The sequence below is a fragment of the Prionailurus viverrinus genome, chromosome C1, assembly GCF_022837055.1.
Source record: "Prionailurus viverrinus isolate Anna chromosome C1, UM_Priviv_1.0, whole genome shotgun sequence".
NCBI lineage: Eukaryota > Metazoa > Chordata > Mammalia > Carnivora > Felidae > Prionailurus > Prionailurus viverrinus.
In genome coordinates this window covers 5,697,201-5,720,770 of record NC_062568.1, presented here as the reverse complement: position 1 = coordinate 5,720,770, position 23,570 = coordinate 5,697,201, and the positions used below count along the sequence as shown (strand labels likewise).

The following is a 23,570-nucleotide window of genomic DNA, read 5'->3' as shown; positions in this document are numbered from 1 at the left end:
CAACAGCAATCTGCTGAGTTAACAGAATACCATGCTGAAGGTCAGCGTGAAAAAAAATAGAGGCAAAAATATTATGCTGCCCTCGCCAATTAAGCAAAATATCACTGTCTTCCAATACTTCCCTGTCAAGAACAATGAATAAGCATTTGGAAAGAGTGTGAAAACTGGAAGAAACTTTTCTGCTCACAGAAACCAGGTCACTTGGGAATTTGTGATAAATGGGAATTTTGGATAAATGAAGTATAACCCTTAATATTAATATCAGGGTTTTTTGTTTTGTTTTGTTTTGTTTTTAGCCTGCACTTACCTTACAGTATTCACCAATGCTACTAGACAAAAATTGCAGGGACCAAAGAATTTTCTTGGCGACAGACATATCCACCCATGAATTTCTGGTTGAAAATACACAAAAATTCTATGTGTTTTAAAAATACATGACTGGGGCGCCTGGGTGGCGCAGTCGGTTAAGCGTCCGACTTCAGCCAGGTCACGATCTCGCGGTCCGTGAGTTCGAGCCCCGCGTCGGGCTCTGGGCTGATGGCTCAGAGCCTGGAGCCTGTTTCCAATTCTGTGTCTCCCTCTCTCTCTGCCCCTCCCCCGTTCATGCTCTGTCTCTCTCTGTCCCAAAAATAAATAAATGTTGAAAAAAAAATTTAAAAAAAACATGACTAAGTTCTCTTGTAGGTTGATAACACAATTATGTAGGAATAAATGGTGGCTTAAGTAGAGTAGACAATTGGGTCTCCTATGTAATGAGTACTACTGAGAAGGGCTCAGTTTCAGCTATTTGACATTTATTGTCATTTGCCAGATCATCTTTGATGTTTAAGTAACCTTCCAGCCAATGACTAGATTGCAAATCAATTCATGTGATGTCAAGGGAACCGTTTATTTTGTGGGTTCGCTTTGAAGTTATATTCCTTAAAATTAAAAAAAAACAAGTTTTTCATGGCTGTTCTGGACATCGAGTGACACTTGTTCAATGTTTTCAGAATAAAATTAACAAAAGCATCTTCTGAAGTTGGACTCCACATATCTTGACAAACATTAACATGTAAACTTGACACAAAAGTGCGATGCTCTTCCAGATGGTAGCTATGCTTATGGTGAACATAGTATAATTATAAAGCTGTCGAATCACTAAATTGTACACCTGAAACTAATGTAACATTGTGTGTTAACTATACTTCGATTAAAAAAAATTAAATAAAAAGAAATTAAAGTTTGTTTGTTTGTTTATTCATTTTTGAGAGACTGAGAGAGCACACAAGAATGGGAGGGGCAGAAAGAGAGGGACCAGGAGTCCCTCAGGCTCCAAGTGGTCAGCGCAGAGCCCGACGTGGGATTCCATCTCACGCACCGTGAGATCATGACCTGAGCCTAAATCAAGAGTCAGACACTTACCCAACGGAGCTGCCCAGGTGCTCCCACATACAAATAAAATAAAAATAAATAAATTTTTAAAAATGAGACATCCTTCTTCAGGGACATTAGATGCTTTAACTTGCACAAGACAATATCCATTCTACCTTCGACAAGTCTGAATGCTAAAGTATGTTAAGCTACCTTTAACTGGACACGTGAGACCCCTGACTAGAGTTCCAGACCCTGTCTGGCTCACAAACCTCTGTGTTATAGAGTCACAGGGGCTGGAAAAAGAAGCCATAGTGAGTTCCAGGTCTGGGACGACTCTGTGGACCAACTCCCGGTGAAATAGGCAAAGCTGGCAGAAACCATAAAAACAAACACATTAATTTTCAAGAAATTGTCCTAAGGACATACAGAAAATGCAGAAATATGTTTTCAAGAAAATCTAACACTCAGAACGGAGAGAGTCTGCTGCATTGAAACCACAACTCACTTTCTCCTTTCCTTGCCTCCCCTTTGTCCAGTTCAACCTGACAGAGTCATTTGGGTTCCCTTCCCCTCCCAGACAAGGGTTATTGGGTCTCACTAAGAGTCAGGGATTGACGGCATTCCTCATCCCGTCTAACTCCAAATTGAAGAGACTAAACTCTTGGTGAGTGAAGCCAAGAAGTCAGGGGTTTGCTTCTTTCTTTCATCCGGGCCCTACTCAGGTGTTACCCCAGAGATGACAGACTGAGGACACCAGGGCACGATCACCCTCACTCTGGCCTGCTTGTAGAGCACAGGTCCCAACCGGGCAGGGCAAACCAAGAACACCAGAGGCAACTGTCCCACTTAGTACTCAGAACAGTGGCTCGGAGGGTTTGCCCTGTAAGAGATGTAGTCTATAAGAAAAGAGAGCTCAGAAGCTCTCCCCAAAGGAACTGAGATTATCTGAAATGGAATCGGTGGAAGTTCAAGATAAGGGCACTCTCAAAAACAATCGCTCCCCTTAATTAAGAGCAAGAAATGAAACCACAGGCCAGCTATTTTACTAGAGAGAACCAGAAGAAGAAGTAGCTAAGAAGAGCCCTCGTGGGATGAGAACAAAACTCAAAACTGGTCTCAAAAATTATGCTTGCCTAAATTTAATTGGATCAGACTGCTGAGCAATTGATACTCCAGGGCATTGTTAAAAGCAATAGAGCCATCAGCTGGTAAAATAGTAAAGCCAAACAGACAGGGTGTAATATCAAATGAAGCAGGCAGCTCAAAAGAAAGATCAGAGAAAGACACGGTGAAAGAGAGACCTGTTAAGACCAATGTCATCCTAGGTGACTATCCACAGGCCCAAGGCTATGTATCCCTGAGGAGTGACACCAAAGCATTCACACTGTAATGGGAAACAGATTTCACTAAAATGACCTAGCCTAATAAAAAAAAAAATTTAAAAAATCAAATAACAACAAAACGAGCCCGGGAGGGTGAGGAGGGAATCAGCATCCGGAGTTCTGAGCTTCTTAAGATGCAGAGAATCTTTGCTCACATTTCAATACCCCTCAGAGATTCTGGTAGAGCAGTGTGCACACAGTAAGACCCAATAAATGTCAGCCGGATGAGTAGTATAGGCAATGCCACTTGACGTGACCAAGGGCTATGTGGCTTGGTACGGACATATCAGATTTTAATGACATTTATACCTATGGATGATGTAACGAGATAGCTGTCCGATATAATCTGACAGTAATTTATATACAAACATGTGACACAATCTTAAAGTTACTAAAAAAAAAAATCACCAAAAAGCTAAATATCTCGGAATTTTTCAATAATACTAATTTGGGGTCTTCAGCTTGGATTAGTAATGCACATCTCTTATGCCTCAAATAAATGTAGCCCTACCATGAAGAAATCGTTCCTTTTATGACCTTCGGATGCAATTATCCTAATATTTTATAAGGGTGGGGATCTACCAGAGTGTTGAATAATGTACTCACTGCACTAAGAGCCGGTGGATTTGGGCTTTAGACCCTTGTTACTAATTTACTCTGTAGCCCTGAACAATCCCTTCTCTCCACTGCTATTTTTTTCTTCTCGCTTGAAAAGTGAGAGGGATGGGCAATATATCTTCTTAGGTTTATTCCAGCAACTGGGCATGGCGACATCACAAAAGGAAGCTTAGCTACTTAGTCTGGTAGAATAAGGGAACACTAGCACATTCTGTTGGCTCAGCATGTGGTGTAGAGAACTCTCTCCAGTTGATATTGTACTTTTACCGGTACGCTCTGGCAAATACATATTGTGAGTGTGCTTCCAATGTCAAAGGGTGCCAATGTCAACGTGTTTCTTCACCGGATTGTCATCTAGTACAGCACTTTAAAAATCAGGATAGCAACGGTGAATCAGCTCCTTTGGAATTCATATTCAGTCCAATTACACACTTGAGCCACGGTCTCGAATTAGACCCTGAACTGACTCAGCAGCCCCCCCGGAGAAACTCTGTGATGCTGAGGGTGGCAGTGGGGACTGGGAATGTAGTTATTCATACCACCAAAACCTTAAAATAAATCCAGGGATTTGTCTGCTGCAAAACATTTCAGGAGAAAATGACACCAAGGCCTTGGGGTCTTCTTTACTTTTTTTTTTCTCCTCTTTGTTTTTGCTTGTGAATTTTGCATATTAAATCTTTAGAAGAGATATGTGGGGCATTAGGTAATAAAACAGCGACAGTAAGGCTGGAAATGCATAGCCAGAAGTGAAAAATCAAAACAGCTTTTGTTAACCAATTAGAGATGACAAGTAAAGGAGAAAGATGAGTGTGATTCTGAAGAGTGTAGCATGGGGAAATGTGTAGATCATAAAACCACCAATGGAAAACGAAAATTTGGAGGGCAGAACCTATTTTTGGATACTTACCTCCAGTTATATTGAATTTGAGTTGTTTCTGAGATGTTTAGGTGAGTGTATCCAACGAGTACCTAGAAATAAGCCTACAGTACAGAGATGGTGGTCATTGGCATACAGATGTGGCTGAAGCCATGAGGTATGGAAGAATGATCCAGTAAAGGCAGTTGGCAAGAAGGGACCAGGCTTTCACACAGACCTGCGGAAAATGCCTCCATGAAGTGCCAGGTGGTGGAGAGCAAAAGTCCAGGAGTAAGACAAAGAATTAATGATCACAGAGGCAGGAAAACAAGTAGAAAGCCATGGAGAAAATAGCTAGGTTTCAGAAGCTGGCTGGGGGTATGAATTCGGTCAGCTTTGCTAAAAGCTAGGTAATATAAGCAGTGAGAACATCTCAGTGGGTTTGGCGAGCGATTTCCGCAGAATGGTGAGATAGCCAGAGAGTAACCAGGTAGCAGAGACTTTTTATTAGTTCTTAAGTTTGATGATCAAGAGAAGGAGGAACATATTTTTTTGTTTTGATACATGCTTTTATAAGAAGATTTGGAGTAATATCAATATGTGTAAGAATGGAGAAGTACAGGGGTGCCTGGGTGGCTCTGTAGCGGTTAAGCGTCTGACTTTGGCTCAGGTCATGATCTCATGGTTCGTGAGTTCAAACCCCACGTTGGGCTCTGTGCTGATGGCTTGGAGCCTGGAGCCTGCTTCGGATTCTGTGTCTCCCTCTGTCTCTGCCCCTCCCCGCTCATGCTCTGTTGTGCTCTCTCTCTCTCAAAAATAAATAAACATTAAATTTTTTTGAAAGAATCGGAAAGTATATTCAAGTATAGAGGAATGCAGTGGGGGATAGCACTCTTATCAAGAATGATGACCATTTGTTCTCTTTTAAGACAAAGCAACTCTGAAAGAATACGATACTGAAGTAATAGACAAACTAGCTGTCAGTGCTAAAGTAAGGGATGTAAGAAACGACGATGAGTTTCGCAGGAATTCATCTGAAAGAAAGGATGCGATACTTTTTTCCTGAATTGTCACAAATAAGCAATGCTTGAAAGTTGAAATGACTGTTTTGTATGAACACAGTTGGACTAAAAACGTCGGCAAGAATACTGGAGGGAGCAGGCTGGGGCTCCAGGGTAGGCTAGGGCGAGGAAACAGGATGCGCAAAGGGACACTGATGTTTGGAGAATGGCAAGTATTCCAATGAATTTGGGGAAAGGGTGGTGACAGGGAGTCAGGGTTGATCAGGAGCCAAATCTGGACAAGCCAAATGGTGGAGGGTCTTGAACTGGATGCTTGAGAACAAATATGCCTGTTGGATTAACTTTTATCTTTTGGACTGTTCTGTTTTGGTTGGGTATTCATGAAGTAAATTGTTTACTTATCAGAACAACACTTTCAACAGAAATATATACATATGATATATATCATATATATCATATATATGATATATATCATGCATATACATATGATATATATGATATATCATATCATATATATATCATATATATGATGTCATATATATCATATGTATATGCATACATGAATATATATACACACACATATGAATAAAGGAAATAAGTTGGCATAATTCATGTCCACTGTCCTTTAACTTCTAGGTTGCTTAAGACTTTATTTTCCAAATGATCTTCTGAGAGTAAGGCCACAGAAGATGGTATTGTGTATTTGTGGAGCATAGTAAAAATCTGGACAAGCTAATTTGGGTAGTGAGGAAGGGGGTTCTAGTAATGTACTTACTTGGTCCCTCACTAACAGAATTTTTGAGCTGTAAAGTATTTGAAAGATTGTTTAGTGACAGAAGTCCTGAATTCAAACGCAAATAGAAATTGGCAGGTAACAAGAATGACACCAGATATGCACAAACTGAAAAGACAGATGTCAGAAACTGGAATCCTACCAGCTAATTCCATCCCACAGATGCGCTCTGTTTTGTTTTCTTATTTAAAAATTTTATTACTGGCCAAGTTTTCGAAATCAGATTTTATGTACAAAACAAAATTTCTGACTTCTCTTAAAAAAAAATCAGGAGACCTTCAACCCAGGGCCCATATTCCCATTTGGCATTGAGATGAGCTGACGTGTCTGTTCTTTCTAGTTTGTGGGGGAAAGGGTGGAAGGAAATAACCTGGGTACCAAGAGTAGATCCACTAGGTATTAGAATTAGGGTACTGTTCTTTCTTGATGCTTTCCAGTTATCTGTTACCTAATTGCATTATATTTGATAAAAGAAAGAAAATTTGCTATCGATAAATGTAATATACCTCAATCTAGAAATTGGTTGCCTGGGATGTTCCAGTGGTACTGGATTCTATGTGTCGTAGAAGCAACAGCCATAAATTAGTTGACCTTGACCCACAGGTAGGTATTTTGAACTGTGTTTGACTGTCCGATGAACTTTCATTTTCAGTCGTTCCTCCCAGTGCATTTGGCCATTGATGGGAGTAACAGGTGGGCTGGGATCCTTTGGGACAAGTGGAGGTGGTGCTCTCCTTCCATGCCTGTGCAGTGGTGAGGGACAGCTCAAGTTGAAACACATGAATAGGAGCTACCTCAGGAGAGACTAGGGGTTAAAGCTTGAGAAACTTTAGAGCAGCAATTGCAACGAGGTGTCACTTCGCCCCTCACCCACCACCTCCAGCCAGGAGAGACTGGCAACATCTGGAGGCCTGTTTGGTTGTTACAACTGGAGAGTGGATGCTCCTGGCATCTACTGGGTGGAGGCCAGGGATGCTGCTACATACCCTGCAATGCACAGGAAAGCCCCCCTTCCCCCAGCAACAAAGAATCATCCAGCCTAATCCAAGAACAGGGCCAAAGGCTCACAGATCCTGCTTTTGAAGAATTCATCCCTAGGTGCCTAATAAAACCGCTTGAGCCCCTGCTGACTTAGGCTGTCTGGTGAATGATTGTATTAAACCAAACCCGAGGCAGAATTTAGCCTTCATACCTTTCTGATTCAATTTCACCATTACAGACTTTATGGACCAGCCAATGTTCCCAGTACCGTCTGAAATGTAAAGTGAGGGCTGTCTCTGGTCTTAATAAGAGTGTAATATTCAAGTACGGAAGAGCAGAAATTCTTTTTTTAGCACTTTCCTAATAGACCTCTAGGTTGAACTTGTCTCATTAGAAAAGAGGGGAATAGTATCCAGAGGCTATGAGTTAAAAACCAGACATCCTACAGCAGTCATTGGCCAGACCCGCTTTTTAAATTTCTTCTTCTCATTATTTACTCATTTAAAAAAAAAAGACTGAGACTCTAAATTGTAAAAAAAAAAAAAAAAAAATGCTATTACTTCTAACTAGTTTTCCTGGGATTTTAGAAGAACTGATTAAGAAAGACATGTTGATCCAAATAAATAATTCCACTAAGAAGAAATAGAAATTATGCAGTCAATATCCTTGAAGCTGAAAGGTATTTAATGAGAAACATTGTGTATTGTTGTTGGTCTTTCTTGATTGATAGGCTTTCCACTCAGAGGAACATTGCTATAATAGCAGGAATCGTGTGAAATTTGAAACTCAAAGCTATTCTGAGTTATTTTAATAAAGCATCCTTCTGTCAAAATGAATTAAAAAAACAGTTGAGAAATGGTTATGAACACCCAGGTTTTAAAGTACACTCAGGTCCATTCATACGACTGTACTTTTAGTGGCAAAAATATCAAGATACATAAAATACTCCATTATGTATATGAAACTCAGGTTAACACGCTTAAATGAAAAATCTCTTGATTTGGCCAGGGGGCGGTCAGGGACATGGAGATCACCGTATAAGCACATTTACCAGAAGACCCCATCCTCATCTGCAAACCAAAGCCTTTTTTCTACTTACACACCCTCTCTGCTTTGACTGAGTTTCTCACCTCCCTGAGGATAACCACGAAGGCCCTCAAATCTCTTATCTCTCAACCTGCCCTTGCCAACAACTCCAACTTAAACACCCAACTGCCAACTTGACATTTCCACTTGGATAAATAGAAGACATTCTTTTCCATTGCACTATCCTTCTCCTCCCACTTCAGAAGTTCCCCTCTCCTCAGTCTTTCCCCCCCACAGTGAGTGAAACTTCCATCCATCCGGAAGATTAAGCCCAAACAACAGGACTTGTTCTTGATTTTTCGCTTTCCTTCATTCAATTGACTAACGTGTCCTGCTTAATATATATTATGTATAATTTTTGGAGCCTATTTTTTTATGCATAATTATACTGAGTCTTTGAAATATTTTTTGCAAACCTGGTTTCCAAAGAATGCATTAATCTTCATGGTATAAATACCCAACATGTATTTAACCATTCCTGTACTGTGGGGTATGTGAGATCTTTCTATGTTTTGCCGTCATATGCTGTTAAGTTCACTGAATACTTAATAATGTTTACTCTGTGCAGGCACTGTTCTAGAACTTTAGAAATGTTAATGCATTTAGTCCTTACAATCCATGAGATAAATACTATTAGCATCTCCATTTGACAGATGAGAAATATGAGCCACAGACTAAACAATTTGTTAGAGATTATGTAGCTAAAAAGGGAGGTGGTATTCAAATCGAAGCAACCGGACTCCAGACCCCACATTCTAAGTCAGTCTGCTGTGTTGCCGTAGGTATGTTACTTTGGCACATCAACCATATTTTACATCAGTCTGCATGCAACTGCGGCTATTTCTTTAGAAAACACTTCTAAAAGTGAATGAATAGTCATGAATATTTAAAATGTTTTGGATAGCACATATTACAAAATTTTTCTCCAGAAATATTATACTTTGTCAGTTTCCACTCCTTATGTAGGTTGTTGAGTGTCTTCTTAACTGTGTTTACATCAACACTGGATGTAACCATTTTTATTTTATTTTATTTTATTTTATTTTATTTTATTTTATTTTATTTTATCATTTTATTTCATTTTATTTTGTAAATATTTTTAAAAATGCTAACAAGTTTATTAGAAACAATTTCTGTAATAGTTATAGTGGATTCTCTTTGATAATCAGAGAGGTTGACTTCTTTTCATGTCTATATTAACAATCGTATTACTCAATGAATTTCTTATGTTCGGCTTTTCTCCAACTTTGCTATTGGAAATTTTACTTTTTCATAATGAATTGTGGCAACTCTTAATGCACTGAGATTAACACTGTGAGGCTTTCATATATACATATATGCATAGAGTTGTTACTTGGCTTTTCATTTTGTTTCTATTGTTTACTGAAGTGTAAACATTGAAACATTGGTGTCTACAGTTGTATCAAGCTTAAATAGTCCTACAAATAGCCATCTAGATTTCCCTCTTAATTCCTATTCATGCTATGAATTATTGGAAGTCTCATTCCACTTACTTAGTAATGCTTAGATATACATTGCAATTTCTTGAGCCAATAAAGAAAGTCAATAATCTTAATTTTTATTATGCAGCATTTTTCCCACAACATAAGTGATACAACACAAACTCAAGTTTCAAGGAAAATAAACTTGTAAAAACTTCCTCTTAGTTTCAAGATGCACGGCATTGATACATGTATGGGCTGGGTCTAAAGTCGACACCCATATTACTACTGTATTATTTCGCCACACACTGTAGGTATAGTCCTTAAGTTATATCAAAAGCTCCATCTCAGTTTTGTTTATCACATTTCTAGGTTTCAGCTTCTTGCATGTGTCCTCCCGCATGTTAAGCCACCTAATTGCTTGGTGGGAGACTTTTCTCCACCATCCCTCTGTGTCATGCTTCACCATAAAGCGTTCTAAGTTATTGGCTTCCAGAGACTTGGCAAAATTTAATGGAACTTTCATTTCACCGAGAGTCAAAGTTCTCTCTGGGACTGGTGGATTTTGCAAGGTGCCTCAAGAGCTACTGCTCAGGGCAGGGTGCGTCCACACAGATCAGATTTGCTAGCACTGCCTTGCCTTACCTGTTTTATCTAAGGTTGGGTTAAGAAGCAAGCCTCCAAAAAGTTCTTCTGGATCAATCAAGGTGGGGGTACTAAAACTCCTAGAAATATATCAAGACGGAAGAACTTTTCTTCAAGAGCAGTCCTGCATGAAGTTGGAAGGAATATTCTACCACGGGTGCAAGTGAGAGCTCCCTCACGTGTGCAACTCAACCCTGACAGTACTTAAGCTGCCTCCTAAGAAGAGTGTTGGTGCACTTAAATACAGGGCTTTCATTTTGCTCAGTCTGGCTGATTTCTTCCATCAGCACTGGATTTTTCACTTTTATGGGGGCAACATTTAACTTCTTGAAAACTGTTGCACAGATATTTAAGGAAAATTATTGTGCAGTGGGTACCAAATGAGGAACCTGAACAAGAGTTTCTGCAGCTCTGGGTTCAATCCTCATTTTAAATATTTAAGCCCTGCACTGAAGTATGCAACGATAAAGGGGCATTGTGTCTGCAACTCAGTCTCAAAAATTTTAGAAAAAAAATCCTATATGTATACATGCACACAGATGCATACATACACACAAAGGAAAGGATGAGCAAACGTAGTGAAACGTTAGCATATGGGGAATCTGGGAATTCTAGGAATTTTTGCAATTTTTCTGTATGTCTAAAATTAAATAATTTTTTAAAAAGTTCCAAACTTGATTTTTTAAGGAAAAAACACATGAAAAGTTGCTTGAAAAGTTGGTAAATATCAGGGGTGCCTGGGTGGCGCAGTCGGTTAAGCGTCCGACTTCAGCCAGGTCACGATCTCGCGGTCCGTGAGTTCGAGCCCCGCGACAGGCTCTGGGCTGATGGCTCAGAGCCTGGAGCCAGTTTCCGATTCTGTGTCTCCCTCTCTCTCTGCCCCTCCCCCGCTCATGCTCTGTCTCTCTCTGTCCCAAAAATAAATAAACGTTGAAAAAAAAATTAAAAAAAAAAAGTTGGTAAATATCTGGACTAGATAATGTAAAATGTCCCTTCATAGATCTATAATTATATTTTTCCTTGATCATGTGAGTCTAGATTTTTCTGTAGGTCACCGTATCAAGTGGGTGTTTGTCTTTTCCTTAACTTATTTTTGTTTAATTTTAGAATAGATTCAATATAGAAATATTTGGAGAAGTAATATAGAATAAAGAGCTGTCATCTGAGATATCATTTTGTCATTGTTGCCACTGGGTTGCATTGACATCAGAGACCCACCGAACACCTGCCAAATATCTTCTTGGTTTTGTAATATCATGTGTGGAATGTTGAAGCCTGCCTAAGAACTTAATTTATTTAAAAACTTAAGGCGAATGTAACACATTTTCAAATACTGTGATTCGTCAATTAAAATGCATGCTAGAGGGTATAATTTATTTGGAAGGTGATAGCCAAGTCTTAAAATGATCAGTAAGGAAAGAGTCTGACAGTAGCTATAAATAGAAATAATGTGAATTGTCAAAGTAATTTTAATGAAGCATTAAATCAAGAGAGGATTCCTGATATAAAAAAAAATTAAATTTGAGTAAATAGCAAAGGGTAATAGTGGATTAGATAGCAACTAAATTAGTTTTTAATTAAAAAAAGTCAGGAGTCCTGAAAAGTCCAATCCCTACCCTTTATGTTAAGAACCTCTATTAAGATAATGACTCAGCTGTTGGGTTTAGAAATTGGCTTCCATTTCCATTATTCTTTTCCACATTTCCTTCTCTTAAATAATCAGGTTAAAAAAAAAAACACCCTGAAAGTTAATGTTAGTGTAAGGGGTTTTTTTTTTTTTTCCCAGACTGGCAAATTAGAAAGAGAATGAAATTATGTAATTTGAAAGGATAAGTCTCTTTGGAAAAACATAAGCATATTGTTTATATTTGATAGCTTATCGAAAATTTTTGAGGGTAACTTGTAGGGCACTTCTGGAGCCAGACTTCTGGGCAAGCTGTTCGTGTTTGGCATGCCTACTGTATTTCTGACTGCCTCAAATTACTTCTCATTTAGACTCTTCATTTTAGCTGGGAAATGAACGTAGCTCTCTATCGAAATAATGACAAAAAAAAAAAAAACAAAACCCTCATTGCTTAAGGGTTGAGAACAAACAGCCATACTGACCCAAGTGCACAATGGGTCTCCAAGCCTGATGGCTCCTGATGGCTCTCCAAGCCTGAGTTTGTCATTCAATAAAAATTTTATGTGGCCATCTTGAATTCAGAAGACATTGGCTCACAAAGTTCTTAGTCCTCAGGACTGCATGTTCAGACACTTTTAGTTCAGTAGAATGGATACCAAGCCAATCTAATTGGAACGGAAAGCGTTGTCTGTTAATTTTGATCGGGAAGAAATGAGTTAAAGGAGCGATGATTAACATAGAGCCATGAACAGAGTACAAAGCAATAAAATATAAGCCAACTTTGCTACAGGCTCCTCAGATTCTGTTGTGATTATTGGAAAAGAGATTTCGATTTGGGGTGATTTTATTACACTACATTTTTAAATGAAACTTGAATGAGGATAATATTTTAAAATACAGTCGTTTTTCCTTTAAATTCAACTTGCACTTTCATCCTGCTATGGAGAATTTGTTTTTGAAAAGCAATTAAGTGCTGTTTCCCTGACCACTTTCTGGTCAGGAATCTCTTTTTTTTTTTTTTTTTTTTTTAACGTTTATTTATTTTTGAGACAGGGAGAGACAGAGAATGAACGGGGAGGGTCAGAGAGAGGGAGACACAGAATCTGAATCAGGCTCCAGGCTCTGAGCTGTCAGCACAGAGCCTGACGCGGGGCTAGAACTCACGGACCGAGAGATCATGACCTGAGCTGAAGTTGGCCGCTTAACCGACTGAGCCACCCAGGCGCCCCTCTGGTCAGGAATCTCCATAGTTCACCTCTGTTTCTCCTCTAGATCGTCACCTCCCTTCAGCAATGTCTAACTCTGGACTGTGTTTCTTCTTCCTTCCCTAGAAATATGTGCCAAGTCGGAAAGAGAGAAAGGACTCGGACATTAAGAAAAAAGGAGTAGACGATTCTTTTGAGAGATAAGGGCTACTTTGCTATAGGGATTTTGACATTTCTTTTAGGTTTAGAGTCACGGACAATTTTTATAAACATTGTGGGGAAACAAATCTTCCAGTATGCCTTTTATTTGTGTTTAGGTTTTTCTCCTTTTGGAAAGAATAGAAAGAACTGTAAAGGAACAATGATTCAGCTCAACTTCACTGATGTCATCGGACACTATAAAGGGACAATGAATTAGGAAAGGAAGTCATATGGTTTTAAGCCCAAATTTGAGTCCATTGGGGTTCGTGCGGAGTGTGAGGAGAGTTCTCTTCGCTTAGGGAGAGCCAAGGGTAATCTTAAATCTGGTTATAAATTTAGCATTTCTTTTTTTTGAAGTTTACTTATTTTGAGAGAGAGAGAGCAAATGGGAAATGGTAGAGAAGGAGAGAGAGAGAACGCGCGCGCGCGGGCGCGAGAGTCTCAAGCAGGCTTTGTACCACCAGCACAAAGCCTGATGCAGAGCTCAAACCCATGAACTACGAGATCATGACCTGAGCCGAAGTCGGACACTTAACCGTCTGAGCCACCCAGGTGGCCCTAAGTGGGAGACTTCTTAAACAGGAGCTGCTTGGATGACAACTTTTTCCAGAATGTAGCTGGATAGCTTTTACGTTCCACTTCTCTCTCTTTCACGATGTGATTAGAGATCTGTATCCATAAATGCCTGTATTTCCTAACTCATCTCAGAAGTGAATTTGCAAAGGATGGATCACTGTCAAATTATTTGCCATGTAACCCTTTCTGTTTTCCCCAAAGATTTTTAGACACCAACTAGTTTTCTGGATAATGGATTAAAAGTCCGAAAAGCAGTGGAATCAAAATCATTTGCCTAAACAAAGAGATGGAAATAAGTGTGTTGAATGGACTCGGCTTTCCTTGTGCTACGAGACTCTATGGTGTGAAATGTTTCACATCCTCCGTCTGCCAGTTCTGGTGCTGCCCGTTTTATAAAAAAAGCTTCTTCACCCCATTTTTAGCTTCCTTCTTTTGTGTTTTATTTTTTTTTTCCCTTTTAACAGAAATTCTGGCATTCAACTTACCTCCAAGAATAGCTCAAAGCTGAAGTTCACAGTTTAGTCATGAGAATTACATTTCTCTCCACGTTGGAAATACTCTTCCCCAATCTCTGTCATTAAGAGTCCTACAGAGCTAGGTGATTTCAATTACAATGAAACATATCACTTTGTAGAACATACAGGAGGGAGCATATCTCCGTCAGGAAGGAGAATTCATAACACTGATTTTTCGTATCAATAATATGTGCTCCTACTCTACGCCTTAAGAATTTTATGTGTCTATAAGAACATCTCTTCCTTGAAAACGAAGGTTTTGTATGGGAAGCACAGCTCTAGTATATTAAAATGCATGCCTGGGGGCGCCTGGGTGGCTCAGTCGGTTGAGCGTCTGACTTTGGCTCAGGTCATGATCTCGCGAGTCGTGAGTTCGAGCCCCGCATCAGGCTCTGTGCTGACAGCTCAGAGCCTGGAGCCTGTTTCAGATTCTGTGTCTCCCTCTCTCTCTGCCCCTCCCCTGCTCATGCTCTGTCTCTCGCTGTCTCAAAAATAAATAAAAACATTAAAAAAAAAAAAAAATTTTAAAATGCATGCCTGTATATTTCCTAGGCTGGAAAGGTTTTCAAATGATGACTGTAATTTGTAAGAATGGTAGAATACTTTTACACGGTTTTTGTGTTGGAAAATACGAACCAGCAGCAGTTATAAAATATATTGGAAAGAATCCAAGAAAGCTCCCTGAATGGTCTTTTATTTCTCATCATACGATCCTATTTCAGAATCTCTTTCTCAGGCATTTTTGAAAATATAAACATCGTTTTTCCTTTTCAGAGAAGTGATCGGGTTAGTTTACCGGTCGAAATGAGCAAAAACGGGAGGAGAAACATGAGGTCTGCGTGTTTTTGTGTTAACGGTCCGTATGAACCAGTGGCGTATTTTCAAAATGATACTTTCCTAACCTTGTATTTAATGAGTTATGAAACTTGCGTCCTTCCCAGGAGCACACCTGCCAGACTCCCTGCTTTCTCAGCCCAGACCCTGAGAGTTGTATTTACTTACGGAAGCGCAGTTTTCAGACTTGTCTTCCACAAAACCAATCTGGCACGGCGTCCTCTGATTCTGTAACCAGTAGTCTGTAGACTCTAGCAGACTGTTGCTTCGAAGAACCTAAGGGAATCCAGAAAACCTTCTTAGTGTTACAAGGTCAGGATTTCTAGTTAAACCGGTGGTTCTTTTCTGAAAAACCTGTTTTTCGTGTTTTATTTACCTCAGAGCATCTGGATACTGGAAAAAAAAAAAAAAACACCTTGCACGATAATAGCACCTCTAGAACATGTAGAATAGTCAACCAGGAGTTGGTTTTAGAGGAATACAATGGTATTGAAACTGATGCTTCTTCTGTCATCAAGTCCTACATCTGGAAACTTCGATGATGTCCAACATGGGGAAACTTCCCATGACTATTTTGGGGCATGGTTCATTTGGCATTGAGGCTCAAAGTTCACTTTAGAGCTGGTGCTCTTGTACACTCTATGAATATTTTCAATCTTAAAAAATGTACTGTTTTTTCCTTTTGGTGCAATATTGCTACTGAAATGATGATTCTTTTGTATTATCATTTATTTTAAATTTTTTTAATGTTTATTTTTGAAGGGGAGAGAGACAGAGTGTGAGTGGGGGAGGGGCAGAGAGAGGAAGACACAGAATTGGAAGCAGGCTCCAGGCTCTGAGCTGTCAGCACAGAGCCCGAAGCGGGGCTCGAACCCACAAACCGCGAGATCATGACCTGAGCCAAAGTCGGACGCTCAACCGACTGAGCCACCCAGGTGCCCTGAAATGATGATTCTTAAGCTTCAGCTTTGCTAACGTGTCTGTGAAATAGGGCTCAATTTTTCTAGAATACCTAACGTATTATGTCAAGTTTTAAAATTATCGGGAATAATTAAAGTGCCTCGTGATAATCATTTTCCACTTAGAAACAGTACAGTAAAGCAAAACAAATTTGAATAAATGGATTAACAAAACCAAATATGATTTACAAATGGCTTGTTTCTGGGCTTGGATTTTAAAGTACGGAAGAAAAATTCTATTTCTGAGACAAGACATTTTAAAGATGCAATCTCATGAATAACCAAACAATTCAATTTCTAATGTGTCTTAACATTGCCCAAACATTCCACGAGATTTTTTCCAACTTACATAAGATTTCCAGTGCTCTCCTGGTGCCCTCTACTTTATTAGGGTGCATGTCTGCTAACATTTGATTACTACCTTCACTTAAGCCATATAACAGATTTAATCAGTTTGGTTAATGCCACAAAAATAGAATGGCACTTCGATTACATTTTATTTGTATAACAAAGGATTGTCTTATGCTATAAAGATAAAAATACATTAATTTTTGTCTCAGTTGTGAGTTAGCCAAATATAATTCTGACACATTTTCCCATAACACGTCTTGTTTTCACCAAGAAATGTTATTTGCTTTAAAATCTTCCCACTCGATGTTTATTATCATCTAGAGGTGACAGATTTCCATCATTCTTTTCTAGAACAGCACACAAAAAGACATACTATGGATGAGTAGGTATTTGAATGATGAACTTGGGCTATGACTGTGGACTAAAGTTAGCAACACAGCTTTTCAGTTCTCTTACGGATTTTACCTGAACTGTGGTTCTCAAAGTGAGGGCTGGCCTACCAAGGGAACCCTGAAATCTTCCAGAGAGGCCCACAAACAATTTCCATAATAACAGGAAGACATTACTTGTCCATTTCACTCTCACAGTCTCTTAAATCCTCTGTGGAGTCCTCCAGGGCCCATGTGACCTGTCACAGCAAGACCGGCCATGTGCCGAAGCTAATGGCAGGGTCTAGGTGCCTTCTGCCAAGTTAGACGTTAAGGAGATGTGCTAAAAATGTAAAATGACATCACTCTTTTCACTAAAAGAGGTGTTTCTTTTGAAACCAATTTAACTTTACATAAAATTTCATATTAATTCCTGTGTTGCTGATTATAGCCATTTTTTTGATAAAGATGTGGTATGTTTATGTATATATGTATATATATGCACATATACAATCATCAAAAAGAATGAAACCTTGCCATTTGCAATGACATGGATAAAGCTAGAGAGTATAATGCTAAGTGAAATAAGCCAGAGAAAGACAAATACCATATAATTTCATTCCTATGTGGAATGTAATCATATGTGGAATTTAAGAAACAAAACAAAAGGGTAAAGGGGAAAAAGAGAGAGAGAAACCAAGAAAGAGACTCTTAATTATAGATAACAAACAGATGGTTACCAGAGCAGAGGTGGATGAGGGTGATGGGTTAAGCAGATGATGGGGATTAAGCAGTGAACTTGTGATGAGCACCAGGTGATGTATGGAAGTGTTAAATCACTATACTCTACACCTGAAAGTCCTATTACACTGTACCTTAACTGGAACTTAAATAAAAACATGTAAAAAGATGTATGTTGACATTTAATGTGTTTATTGTTGCTTTAAAATATTTTAAAATAGGACCTGTCATTTTGAAATAAATAAGTAAGTAATCCCCCCAATTTTCTTAGCTTTAATTGGTAATTTGAAAAAAGGAAAAGGTCAGAAAGTAAAATCCCTGTAAACAACAGCTTTGTGAGGTCCCCAACACTTTTTTTTAGAGCACAAGGGTATTTTGAGCCCCACCCTTCTCCCAAATTGAGAACCACTGATCTAGATTAACTTTATTTAAAGTAGAAAACGTCTCTTGCTCCAGGCCCCTCCTCACTGCCATTCACTTTTACTTCCATCACGGGACAGAGCTGAAGAGCACCTCTATGAGTGGGTCTGAGTTGACATCCTAGCTTAGCCATTGGTGGCAGAATGACCTCGGGCAGTTGACTTCAATTCTGAGTTTCAGCTTCCACACCTGTGGGTGGGGAAAATAATACCCACAGGGTGGGATCACGAGTACTCGGGGAGAGGACGGCTGTCACACATTGTGGCGCGCAGACGGAAGGTTATCCTCTCAGTATGTGCTTTTCGTTGTTACTATTTGAAGTGCACTACAAAGGGAAATCGTAAATTGCATGCCTTTGAAATTAGTGGATTCAAACCATTTCAGATCTGTGAAGACAAATTCTCTTTAGCAAATGTTCTAATCTAAGGTGTGGTTTTCGTTCTGCATTTTGCAGTATTAATAAGTACAGCTACTATTTTTTATATGCTTAGAATGTGCTAGAAAATGTGCTAAAGTTTTCTTTTTTTTTTATTTTTATTTTTTTTTAAATTTTTTTTTTCAACGTTTTTATTTATTTTTGGGACAGAGAGAGACAGAGCATGAACGGGGGAGGGGCAGAGAGAGAGGGAGACACAGAATTGGAAACAGGCTCCAGGCTCTGAGCCATCAGCCCAGAGCCTGACGCGGGGCTCCAACTCCCGGACCGCGAGATCGTGACCTGGCTGAAGCCGGAAGCTTAACCGACTGCGCCACCCAGGCGCCCCTAAAGTTTTCTTTTTTTAACCTTTTAATTTAATCCTTAATTGCAATGCTACAAGGTAAGAGTTAAAGATAAGGATCTTCACAGAAATTGTTATTTTGAGGGTGAAGGACCTTGAGGCTCAGAGATTTGAGTTTCTTCCCCAAGTTGCTCAGAGCCTCCTGGCTTTTGATTTGGTTTTAAAGACACCAAGGCCTGTGAATGAAATTATTTAATTATGCTGCCTTCCTTAACCATACAGAGTGACTCTAATTTGGGGTATGTCTCTCAAAAGTTATGTGCGTCCATTTTTCATGTGAATGTAACTACACCTTCTTATGGACTTCCATTTTAAAGCTCTTTTCCATGAATGAAACTCTCAGGTGACATTTTTCTTCAAGGAGAAGAAACATTTTATGATGTAAATTATAACAGTTAAATTAATCCACTTGGCCTGTATTATCAGTATTTTAATTTTTTTTTTTTTTTTCAATATATGAAATTTATTGTCAAATTGGTTTCCATACAACACCCAGGACTCATCCCAAAAGGTGCCCTCAATACCCATCACCCACCCTCCCCTCCCTCCCACCCCCCATCAACCCTCGGTTTGTTCTCAGTTTTTAAGAGTCTCTTATGCTTTGGCTCTCTCCCACTCTAACCTCTTTTTTTTTTTTTTTTCTTCCTTCCCCTCCCCCATGTGTTTCTGTTAAGTTTCTCAGGATCCACATAAGAGTGAAAACATACGGTATCTGTCTTTCTCTGTATGGCTTATTTCACTTAGTATCACACTCTCCAGTTCCATCCACGTTGCTACAAAGGGCCATATTTCATTCTTTCTCATTGCCACGTAGTACTCCATTGTGTATATAAACCACAATTTCTTTATCCATTCATCAGTTGATGGACATTTAGGCTCTTTCCATAATTTGGCTATTGTTGAGAGTGCTGGTATAAACATTGGGGTACAAGTGCCCCTATGCATCAGTACTCCTGTGTCCCTTGGGTAAATTCCTAGCAGTACTATTGCTGGGTCATAGGGTAGGTCTATTTTTAATTTTCTGAGGAACCTCCACACTGTTTTCCAGAGTGGCTGCACCAATTTGCATTCCCACCAACAGTGCAAGAGGAAAAACGTTGGTTAGATGCCATGAAGTAGGTGGCAATGCCTTAACCATATGCGTGTTGTCAGGCCTGAGGGCCTCTTCCATCCTTGTCAAGGGGAGTGTAACCTTCTCTCCTTTCATACAACAGAGTATTTTAATTTTTCAAAGGAAAGCCTACTTTTACATCTATTTGTGTTAACGCTGAAAGAAATCCCTATTGTCAGCTTCTATTGCCCCTTGCCTGTGCTCTTTAAAATGTGGAGCACCCATCAGTAAATCAGAGCCTTTGTTCACTCCGCACCATAACAATGTTAGAGATTTAAAAACGGAAGCATCAAATGAACATACCAGTTAATAATACTTCGCAGTGTAGTTTAATAAGTGCTCTGACTACCATCACTTCGAAGCCATTTCAAAGCTCACTCCTCAAAAAAGCAGCCACTGGACATCTTCTACTTTCTGGATATTCAGAGCACAAGGCGTTAGGGTTGCAACAACATAGGTCAAGAAAAGAAAGCAACTGTTACTTATTCTTGTCCAAGGTCAGCCTTAGGAAGAGGACAGAGATCAGACACAAATCACTTGAGTCTTTCAGAAAGGTGGTGGCTGGATTGGCATGGTTTCCTGGTGAAACACTGAGAGGCAGAAATGGAGACATCCAAAGGCATCAGCCTGACACTTTCCACTTCGAGATCCCCATGGTTGTGATAGATGCTGTCTCATGATGGGGCAGATGTTGACGAGAGCTGGCTAACCTGTTAGATTTCTCCTGCATTTAACTTCTCCAACAGAAAAATGAGCCCAGAAAGATCAATCTGTCAAGTCTTCTACTTTAAGGGTGTTTGTACCTATTTTTAAAATAAATAATAACTGAAAATATGCAAAGACCTTATTCTGTCCTATCCCGGGAGTGAAGAAAGTCAACAGCTCTTTGGACCTGCTTACTCAGTGGAAAATGCTAGAAAGACTTCCCCTTTGGTTATTCCATATCCCTCGGACACTGAGTGTCTTCTCTATGGTAGAGAAAATGGCAGAAGAAAGAAGTGAGATTTAAAATGAAACCTAAATCTTTCAATGCCTTCAAAGAAATATTTTGAAGAGAGCTTTGTTTAATGAGAGTACTCGTTCACTATATAAACTTAAAATCTGAATTGTATTCATAAAGCAATAGCTCACCTGATAATGTTAATGATTAAAACAAAGTTTCCCCACCTATTTCGTTAATAGACATAATTAACATCTATCGTATTGAATTATTGACAAAATAATTCTATATTCATTGAGAATGCCCTGGGGTAAGGCCCTAATATATATTATCTGAATTAAACCACTAGACATACAAGGTAGGATTTAAGAGGCCATATATGTAATGTGCTTAAAACAGTACTTGGCCCATAGCAAATTCCCAATAAACATTAGCTATAATAAAACACATATTTTCTCTTTTCCTCGGCTTAGAGGGGTCAATAATTTGCCTAGCTAGAGAACTAGAATTTGAGCCAGGCTCTCTGACCCCAAAGTCCTCATTAGTCAGTGCTCTACTGCAAGTTGGTAAAATTACGTACTTTCTTGTTCTTACTCTACTGAATCCTGGTCTATACATTTATTCACCTCTCTTTCAGTGACCTCATCTGGGTGGTAAGGAGGTTCAAATCTCACTTCTGAGCCCCCTGTCTGTGTGGTCAAATCACCCACTAGCTCCCAGCCTCAGTTTTTGTAAACAATTAACTCATGCGATCTGAAGGCCTCTTCTGTATTGAACAGCATGTAACTCTTCCCTCCTCCTCCTGTTTTCCCTCTCCCTGCCTCCTTCTCCCCCAAATATATGAAGAGCCAAATAAACAGAATAAAAATTCAGCCTCCAATAAACCACTTAGCATCATAGGTTAGGCAATTTTAACCTGTGAAGAGCTAGATTTGGGTTTAATGGTTTAGTCAAACCATGAGAGACAGAGGAATGCCAGAAGGAAAAATATGTACTTGAAAATGGAATAATTTTGAAGCTTTCTGAATATAATCTCCCTGCTGAGAGAGTCACTTGTTGAGGGGGGAAAGAGAAAAACTCATCAGGTTCCTCCATGGCTCATTTATTTAATCTGCTATTTTAAGTTGCCGATGTACTTATTTCAGAAGAAGATCTACTAATGAATGTGCTGTGTGTTCACAACCTTGAAATAATAACGGCACGTTTTCTCTTAAAATTGCCTGAGTGTCCTCAACAATGAAGAATGATCCTTCTGCATTATTTTTACACTTATTTCTTTATATATAGAGAGAGATCCAAGTTACAGAAACTGAGTTTTGATATGGAAGGAGGAGGGAGAAATAAACTCTTAGTAACCCACACATGGCTACCCAATGCCTCCAGTTATTTATTTATTTATTAATTTTTTTCCAAAAGTAATTTAGATTGGAGAAAGCAGTAGCTTATGGTTGGTTATTCCCAGAGGTCTAGGCACAGAACTGGAATTGTGTGCCATCTTACTGAGCAAACTTGGACAAGCCATCTAACTGCTGTGGGACTGAGTTTCATCTATTACGTGAGGACAACTAGAGCCCCTTCTGAAGGTCATTCCAAGGTTCAAATAAGAAAATGTTTGTTGAGGGCTAATCTCTTCACAGAGTTGGCAACTGATACATCACAGTTATTGTTAAAAGAATGCAGTACAATTTAATTTTTTTTAATGTTTATTCATTATTGAGAGACAGAAAGTGGTGGGTGGTGGGCAGAAAGAGAAGGAGATACAGAATCTGAAGCAGACTCCAGGCTCTGAGCTGTCAGCACAGAGCCCGACGTGGGGTTTGAACCCACGAACTGTGAGACCATGACCTGAGCCGAAGTTGGATGCTTAACCCGACTGAGCCACTCAAATGCCCCAAGTACGAATTAGACAATGTTTTCTATTGGAACATTTTTTCTGGATCTTTGCATATTTGCCAATTTTTCATTAGTCATTCTATATGATACATCATTCTTGTTTCCCTCCTAGGTCTCTAATCTCTTTCTATTAACATTCGGCCAGCAAAGGTTCATTGAACTCTTTAGATGGTTGACACTTGGAATATCATAATGAGCAAAAATGGTCTGTGCCCTTTTGGAAATTAAACTATAATAGGGGAGGATAAGCATTCACAGGACTGTGATAAAGAAAGTGGGCGCTTTGATCAATGGCCATCCAGGGCAGGTATCACCCTGGAGGAGTGGGAGCTTCTCTCTGGGGAAGGCCTGGCAGGAGACTGTGCACCTGACCAGAGTTTGAAAGATACTTCTGAGCGGTCTGGGGATGCTGGGGGAGGCGTGAGGGGGTGGGGAAGAAAGGTCTCTTTTTCTGAATAGCATTTCCTCCTCTGATAACCTCACTTGGAATAGTCCCTCTAGTTCTGACCTCAGGGTGTTGCTCTTTCCTCCTTCTTCAGTCATTTTCCTCGGAGAGCTCACTAACTCTTGGGGCATTAATTACCACCCACAGGGATGACACAATGGTCCACAGCTTAAGCTTTGACCTTTCTCTGGAGCTTGGCTTCTCACTTTTCTGTTAGTTATTATTCTTAGATCTCCTGCTGTCACCATAAAACTCTTGGTGTCTAAACCCAAACCCCCGCCTTTCCCAATTCCAGTCCCTACAAGAAACCTGACTCCCTAACTCTCCTGTTTGCAGTTGATGGCAGAACAATTCTCCTAGCTGCCCTGGCTTGGAACATCTATGCCATCTGGCATTTACTTCTTTGTCTGTTTCTTGTCTCATGTTC

At 39.5% G+C, this 23,570-nt stretch overlaps 1 protein-coding gene and 1 non-coding gene across 2 annotated transcripts in view; both read right to left on the bottom strand.

Annotated features, from left to right (window-relative positions):
* Positions 1-23,570, bottom strand: part of SPHKAP (SPHK1 interactor, AKAP domain containing) — a 129,133-nt gene that overhangs the window by 84,916 nt on the left and 20,647 nt on the right. The window contains exon 4 of the mRNA XM_047872109.1: positions 15,305-15,412. Coding sequence (XP_047728065.1) covers positions 15,305-15,412 — 108 coding nt within the window. The remainder of the gene's footprint in view (positions 1-15,304; positions 15,413-23,570) is intronic.
* LOC125174296 (U6atac minor spliceosomal RNA) lies at positions 19,844-19,968 on the bottom strand. Its single transcript, XR_007155408.1, has one exon. It is a non-coding gene; the product is annotated as a U6atac minor spliceosomal RNA (small nuclear RNA).